The 7,732-nt window shown below is 53.4% G+C and overlaps 1 protein-coding gene across 1 annotated transcript in view; it reads left to right on the top strand.

The window, feature by feature from the left end:
- GFRA4 (GDNF family receptor alpha 4) overlaps window positions 1–4,627 on the top strand; it is a 74,391-nt gene extending 69,764 nt beyond the window's left edge. Inside the window, 1 exon segment of the mRNA XM_064653596.1 lies at window positions 611–4,627. Coding sequence (XP_064509666.1) covers window positions 611–757 — 147 coding nt within the window. The 3' untranslated portion in view covers window positions 758–4,627.
- The last annotated feature ends 3,105 nt before the right edge of the window (window positions 4,628–7,732 follow it).

The following is a 7,732-nucleotide window of genomic DNA, read 5'->3' as shown; positions in this document are numbered from 1 at the left end:
TGAGGTGACCCCGACACAGCCCCACCTTCAGCAGCAGCTCCTGCAGAGCTGAGCTCACCTCCAGGCTGGAGTTTGGGTGCTTGGACTGAGCCTGGCCCCTCTGCACGGGAACACACCGGGGGCTGCACAGCCCTAAATCCTCAGAGGGACCAAGGAGGGCCACCAAGATGATCAGAGGGATGGAGCTGTAAGGAAAGGCTGGGAGAATTGGGATTGTCCAGCCTGGAGAAGAGAAGCTTTGGGGTGACCTGTCTGCGGCCTTCCAGGGCCTGAAAGGCCTGACAAGAAAGATGGACAGAGACTATTTCCAAGGGCCTGGAGGGACAGGACAAGGGGGAACAGCTTCAAACTGACAGAGAGTAGGTTTAGATGGGATATTGGGAAGAAATTCTTCCCTGTGAGCGTGGTGAGGGGCTGAGATGGAATTCCCAGGGAAGCTGTGGCTGCCCCATCCCTTGGAAGCATCCAAGGCCAGGTTGGAGCAACCTGGGCTGGTGGACGGTGTCCCCAAGGCAGGGGGGTGGAATGACATGATCCTTCACCTCCCTTCCAACCCAAACCATCCCACGATTCCGTGATCCCCCCCTGATGCTTTTCCTTTCCCTCGCAGGTGGCAGGGGAGGAGCGGCTCCTCCGGGGCTCCACCCGTCTGTCCTCAGGGACCTCCAGCCCGGCAGCCCCTTCCCCCTGGGCAGCCTCTCCACTCTGGATGTGGCCTCTCCTCACTCCTGCCGTGCTGAGCCTCTCTGGGATGTGAGGCAGGGCAGGAACACGCCGGGCACGGACTCGATTTGGTGTTGGTTTCTTTACAAAACAACCAGAGCAGTAACTTTTTCGGGAGGAGGGAGGGGATGGGAAGGAGAGGTGCAGTTTGGGCATCCCTCCCTCCTCCTCCTCCTCATCCCTCTGCCAGTTTATTTGATTTTCTACGATCGGCATCATCGACAACCGGCTCATCCTTGGTCCTGGCCACCTTCCCACCCCACGGCTTGGTTGTTGTCTCTCCAGCTCTCTGTGGATGGGGTTGGAGCCATGGACAGTCCCCTTGAAAAAGAGGAAGGAGAGAGTTGATCCAGGACATGGGAGCTGCAAAGGAAATGCTTTTGCCTGCCCCATCCAGGAGGGGAAAGACTTTGGATGGATGGATGGAGGAGCCGTCAGGAAGTTTCCTGAAGCCCTGACTCGTGTTGGGGGGGCTCTTGGCAGGACAAGTCAAGCGATGTGGAGCTCAGACTGTCTCCAGGGATGCTCAGGACCCGAAGGACAACCCACCTGGTTGCTTCAGACTGAAGGAACCAGAGCAGTGGTGAGAAGGTTGTTGGGTTCGTTCACCGGAGAGGAACCTGAAGCACCTCTGGGGTGGAGCAAGTCACCACACTCCGAACTGGCTGGCAGGGATTCTCCACCCTCTGGAAAAGCAGAGTACAACCAGCATGTGTCTCCCAGCTGCCACCCACCCCTCGGGCCCTCCTTTTTGGGGAAACCTGTGTCATGTGTTGCTGGTGTTCAGGAAGAAACACGTGTGTTGCGTTTTGTTCCCGGCTGGTTTTTCGCGTCCCGACCCGAGAATCCCAATCCTCTGGTCCTGTCAAGTGTTTGGGGTGGGGTTTTTTTTTGGTCACATCCAAACAACCAGAGGCCAGTGTTGTCCCACTCCAAGCTGAGCTTTCTCCATCAGGGATCACTGTGTGAGCTCAACATAACCCACTCTCACACGCTGCCTGTGCATCCATCAATCTCAGTCTTCAGCCAGGGGTTTTCCTGGGAAGAGACAAATAGAAAAGGTTTCTAGGTACCACCCTTAGGACAGAAATATCCAGGAGAGACCATGTTATGGATCATGCTATGGGTAGGGAATGCATTGCTGTGGTTTCCTCTCTTTGGAGAACTCTCCTCACTTGTGTCCAGGTGAGCAGGGGAAGGGCTTTTCCTCCTGCCAGCTCCTGTTTCTTCAGCCAAGAGGTCACCTTTTGGAAGTGACCCTTTGGACTGAGCTGCAGCCAGAGCTGGAGGGAGGTGGGGGCAAATGTCTCTGGGGTGTCTTGGGTGGCTCTGGTGTGACCTTGAGCATTCCAAGGTCTTCCCTTGAGCTGAGGAGTCCCAGTGCCTTCCTGGAAGGCTGAGCCCCTTCCTACATCAAGCCAGGAAAGAGGATGCAAGGAAGGGTGAGAAGGCTTCCCAGGATAAATGCTGATCCAGGCTGGCTGCCATGGGAGGCACAGGAATAGCCCCAGATTCTCCCGGGATATTTAGGCCTGGGATTTGCAGCAGCCCATTTCTCCCTCGGGTTGTGCTCCTCCAAGGAGCACCATTAGTTCCTTAGCATTTGGATCTGTGGAAAGGCTTAGCAGCAGCTGACACAGAAGAATCCAGTGCTTTTTATTCCCATTCCCTGCAGAACACCTCCCACTGTTTACTGCTGCAGGTTTTGCTGGGAAGCTGCAGCAGCTTCCTTGGGTTTTGGTCCAACGTGGAACCTCTCTTGTTTGGAGCTGAACACCTGTGGGTGTGATAGACACGGACAGAAATCCTCCTGGTGCATCCTGTCCAAAATTCCTGGTGTTCCTAATCCAAGGCTGTGCAGAGGAACAGGCCAAGATCCAAGGCCTGTGTGCAGGGTGGGAACATGCCAAGATCCAAGGCCTGTGTACAGGGTGGGAACATGCCAAGATCCAAGGCCTGTGTCCAGGGTGGGAATATTCCAAGATCCAAGGCCTGTGTCCAGGGTGCCAAGTCCCACCCTGAGCTGAGACTTCCAGGTGACGACTTCACGGCCAAGAGACTCACCCAGGTGAGAGAAGCAGGCAGGGAGGGAGAGCTCCAGAGAAGCCCTTTCCGAGTGCCATATCCATGCACGGAGTTGCTGTGAACATCTCCCCTTCATCTACGACTTCATTGTCCTCTGGGAGAGCAGGTGACACAACCCCAACCCTGCAAAACTCATGAGGTGGGAAGGGGATGAAACTCTGATGCTCAGCCCTTCAAAGGCAAGGAACTACCTCAGCTCCGTGAGGTCATGCTGGGAATTGCCTTCCTGTGCCCCTTTCCTTCTCAGTCCTGCGGTCATTCCCTGCTTTTCCACACATCCAGCCTGTCCCCACCAGCCTTTAACAATGCACAGGCTCAGTCTCTGTAGGCTGGGACACAAGTGCCAGCTGCTCTCCAGGAGCACCCACTCCTGGGGCTCTCATGGCTCCGCTCCCGGGGCTCTCACAGCTCAGTTCCAGTGATGCTGAAGTGCCACTTTGCCATTTCCTTCTCATCCAGCAGAGGAAGAGTTTTTCTGGGCGGTTGGGATGATTGGAAAGCCCACCTGACGTCTCCTTTCAGACTGGCGCTGTGGAAAACCGATGTGGAGAATCCAGAGGTCACCTAGTCCAGGGCCCTGCCCCACAGCAGCACCAGTGGTCTGTTTGCACTTTTTGGAAGGTTCATCTTAAAGGATTTTTAACAATTTCAGTCAGAGGTGTCATCATTTCCCCTGGATTTATATCATAGAATCATGGAATGGGTTGGCAGGAACCTTAAAGATCATTCAGTCCAACCCCCTGCCATGGGCAGGGACACCTTCCACTAGCCCAGGTTGCTCCAAACCTGGCCTTGGACACTTCCAGGGATATCTTGCTTTTAAGACTCCTTAGGATTTGTTGTCTCTAAGCATCACAGCTGAATGAGACCCTCAATTCCCATCTCCTATCCTTCAAATACTGTCCCAGGCCCTTCCCGGGGCTCCAAGGACACTTTGGAAAAAAGTGAGTGGGGCACAGAGCAAGAGCCTCTTACCCAGCAGGAAAGAGCCAGGCAGGTGGGAATTAAACAATAATCCCCAAACCTTCATGGCTTTTTCCCGATCATTTCCCCCTTTTCACCAATATTTGATGTCGATTCTCCCCCTCCAGGCCTGTTCACGAATCAAACTTTGCGAAAAGACTTTTGAGCCTCGCTCAGAGATGTGATCCTGATTCCACCCTTCCCACCCACCAGCACACGTGTGCACAGGCCATTGTTTTCCCCCCTGTGAAAAGCCAGTGATTTTTTGGGATGAAATCCCATCCCTGCCGAATTCTGTGAAGCAAACCCTGGATCTTCACCTTAAAATCTCTTTAACCCCCAAAGCTGCTTGTAAAGGCAAAGGACTGAGCAAGCAAAGAGAGAGAGAGAAAGGGGAGACCATTTTCTTAAGGAATTACTCCATTCCTGGGGACTTCATAAGCACAAAGAAGAGTCATGGGAAAAAAATAATAATAATTTAAAAAAAAAATAATAATAATTAAAGAACCAGCCAGACTTTCTGTAGCCACTAAACTCTTATGTTTTTGGCTGCTCGGCACCGTTCCCAGGAGTTTGACAGCCCTGAGAGCCCAGGAAATATTGTGAGTGTACAAATCCATGTTGGCATCATGTCATGTCATCATGGGCATCGTTTTCCAAGAAGGAACGTGAGCAGGGAGGGAAGATCCAGGGCTGGGAGGTGGTGCTGGAGCAGTGACCCCTGTGTGGGCACCTGCACCAGGGCAGGGTGGTGGGTGGGTGTCAGCCCATCCTGGGCTCAGACTTGTACTTCTCTCTTCTGTACATGTCAATATTCCAACATATCCATGAATAAAGCACACATGCATTTTCCTGACCTCTTGGGTCCCACCTGCAGCGTCAGGATGTCCGTGCTGGGATGTCCAGGATGGTTTTGAGCTGGAAGAACTGGGGGGGATGTTTTGGGTGGGGTTGGAATTGTGCTGGGGCTCAGATGAGCAAGTTGGCTGGAATCATAGAATCATGGAATATCCTGAAGGGACACACGAGGATCATCCAGTCCAACAGGACAACCCCAACAATCCCACCCTCTCCCTGAGAGCATTGTTCAAACATTGCTGGAGCTCTTGCAGCCTTGGGGCCATGACCATTCCCTGGGGATCCTATTCAGTGCCCAATCACCCTCTGGGGGAAGAACCTTTTCCTGAGATCCAACCTGACCCTACCCTGGCACAGCTCCAGCCGTTCCCTGGGGCCTTGTGCTGTCTGTGGGGCTGAAGACTGCAAAGATTTGGGAGCAATTTGGGGAATATTTGGCTCCAAGCTGGTGCCACCAGGAGGAGGGAGGCACTGTGAGATCTAACAGGGATGGTAATAATTGCACCAGCAATTAAGGGCACATGGAGCCACTAATGAGAAGATGCCACGACGAGAGCCAGTGGGTGGAAATAAGTGGGAGCCACTGGTGCTGCTCCACTCCCCCAGTGGGCACAGGAGGAGGGAGATGAAGGAGGAGGAGGAGGAGGGTGATGGTTCATGCCAGAAAGGGAGACTTCAGTTCATGCCATGAACATCTGGGAGCTATTTTTGGCAAATTCAAAAAAAATAAAAAGAAAAAAAAATGAAAGAAATAGCAGGACAATTGATCAGAGGCAAATGGAATGTTTTCCTGCCAATTTTTTTGGGTAAAGGGGGGGAAATCTCTAGAAAAGAAATGTAGATAAAATTTGTATAAAAACAGCGAGTGAAGTTCAAGGCGGTTCCCAAACACAAAGGGAGTTGAAGGTTGGGCACAAACATTGTGGTTTTTCCTCCCCAAAGTCGTGTTTTCCTCCCCAAAACCACGTTTGCCTCCATGCAGGGGTGAAGCAGCTGAAGAGGAGCAAAGCCTGGAGGGTCAGGCATGGATTGGATTCTCCTCAGGGCTGTTTCCTTCCCCACAGTGCCTGGGCTGAGCCAAAGAAAAATTCCTGGCACAGTTCCAGCCTGTTGAACCTGGACTGGGCTGTGAAAGCGCTGCAGGTCTGAGGTGTTTTCCCTGGATCTTGGAGGTGGCCCTTGACCAAGGTCAGCTCCCAAAAAGCTGGTGGGGACAGTCCAAGAGCAGCTGGTGGGGGGTAGCAGGAGCTGCTGAGCTTCAGAGGAGACCTGGCCTTGAAGGAGATTCCTCGGGAATTCCCTGATGGAATTCCCATTGTCACAGGGTCCGCCCTTGCTCCTCGATCCTGGTGGGATCATTGTGGGGCTGGTTGGAGCATCCCTGCTCTGGGATGCTTCAGGAAAGCCTGGAAAACACCTTAAATTTAGGGTGAAGAGATTTTGGAGTCGGAGAACCACAAAACCACAAACAGCTGGAAGGAGCTTTGCCTGACCCCCACCTGTATCCCATCTCCAGGCCTGGGCCTGGTTTTGGGGGACACGACAGAACTGATCCTTCCTCCCTCCTCCAACCACAGACATCAAACTGGGAGGCAAGAGCAGGGGGAGTGATTTTCCCACATTCTCAGAGAAAAGATCCTACAACTTCTGTAGCCCCCAGGAGAGGCTGGATGGGGCTTGGAGCAACCTGGGATAGTGGAAGGTGTCCCTGGCAGGGGAGATGGGACTGGATGGGCTTTAAAGGCCTTCCAACCCAAACCATTCCATGATTCCATGAGAGATCAGGGCATGGGGCAGCACTGGGAGTCTGGAGGAGAGGCCTGGAGATGGGACCTGATGGAGATCCAGGATTCCCATCGTGCTGTGAGCGCGGACACAGCCCAAGTGAAATCCTGCAGCTGGTGTTGAACTGCTGAGAGGGGACATTTGAACCAGAAACAACAATTTCCCACCCGTTAATCTCCATGAAAACGGTGCTGAAGTGCTGACAGGGTTGGAGGAATCTCACCACGGCCAACAAAACGTTGGATTTCTGCAGGAACAGCAGATCTTTGCCGAAGGGAAGCGCTGCAGAATCGGCTCTGAAAATGTTTATGGTGCTTTGTGTTGGGGTTTTTTTTTTTTCCTAAGGAGGAGTGGAAACGATTTCTGGTGGGAGCAGGGATCCCAGGGAATGTGTCGGTGGGAATCCTGGCAGTCAGGCTGTTGGAGGCACGTTGTGGCTGCAGACTGGGAAGCAGAGCTGGAAAAACTGCTGGTGGGATGGGTGGGGAAACAGGGACACCGGAGTTACCTCCGTGCTCCGCTTTAATTCCCGAGCATGACGATGCCTCCTGATCAGCTGCCACAATCTCCACACTTCCACATCAAACCCAGGGCTCACTGTGAGGACCAGCAGAGGTTAAATCCCACCTTCACCACCAGAAACAGCCCTGTTCCTGCAGGCTCTGGGCTCATGGAATTGCATCCCGAGCTTCTCAGCAGCAGCAGAGGAATAAAGAGGAGGAAGTTGTTGCCCTCCCTGATAGAACCTGAGCGGCCCAGAGGGTGTTTTTTTGGCTAAATTCCCTGCAGATGTGGCTGCTGGGACATGCCCAAGGTCTGAGGAAGAAGCAGGAACACAGGGAAGTGAAGGGTGAAGGAAGGGCCTGATCCTGCAGCTGATCACAGAAGCACAGAACAGTTTGGGTTGGAAGGGACATTAAAGATCATCCAGTTTCACCCCCTGCCACAGGCAGGGACACCTCCCACTAGCCCAGCTTGCTCCAACCTGGCCTTGGACACTTCCAGGGATCCAGGGGCAGCCACAGCTTCTCTGCCCAACCTGGGCCAGGGCTTCCCCACCCTCCCAGCCAGGAATTCCTTCCCAATATCCCACCTAACCCTGCCCTCTGGCAGTGGGAAGCCATTCCCCCTTGTGAAGTCCCTCCATCCCTTGAAAAAAATCCCATTTCAGTGTGATTTGAACCATCAGATCTCCCTCTTTGAGATTTTTACCTCCCCTGGGACATCCCCAGTGCAGATCCCTCATCCCGAGTTTGTCATCCCCAAGTCTCTGGAGTCACTGAGGAGAAAAAATCCCTCCAGAACAGCCCAGGCCTCA

This window comes from Pseudopipra pipra, chromosome 4 (assembly GCF_036250125.1).
Source record: "Pseudopipra pipra isolate bDixPip1 chromosome 4, bDixPip1.hap1, whole genome shotgun sequence".
NCBI classification, from domain to species: Eukaryota; Metazoa; Chordata; class Aves; order Passeriformes; family Pipridae; genus Pseudopipra; species Pseudopipra pipra.
This window is presented reverse-complemented; position numbering and strand designations above follow the sequence as displayed.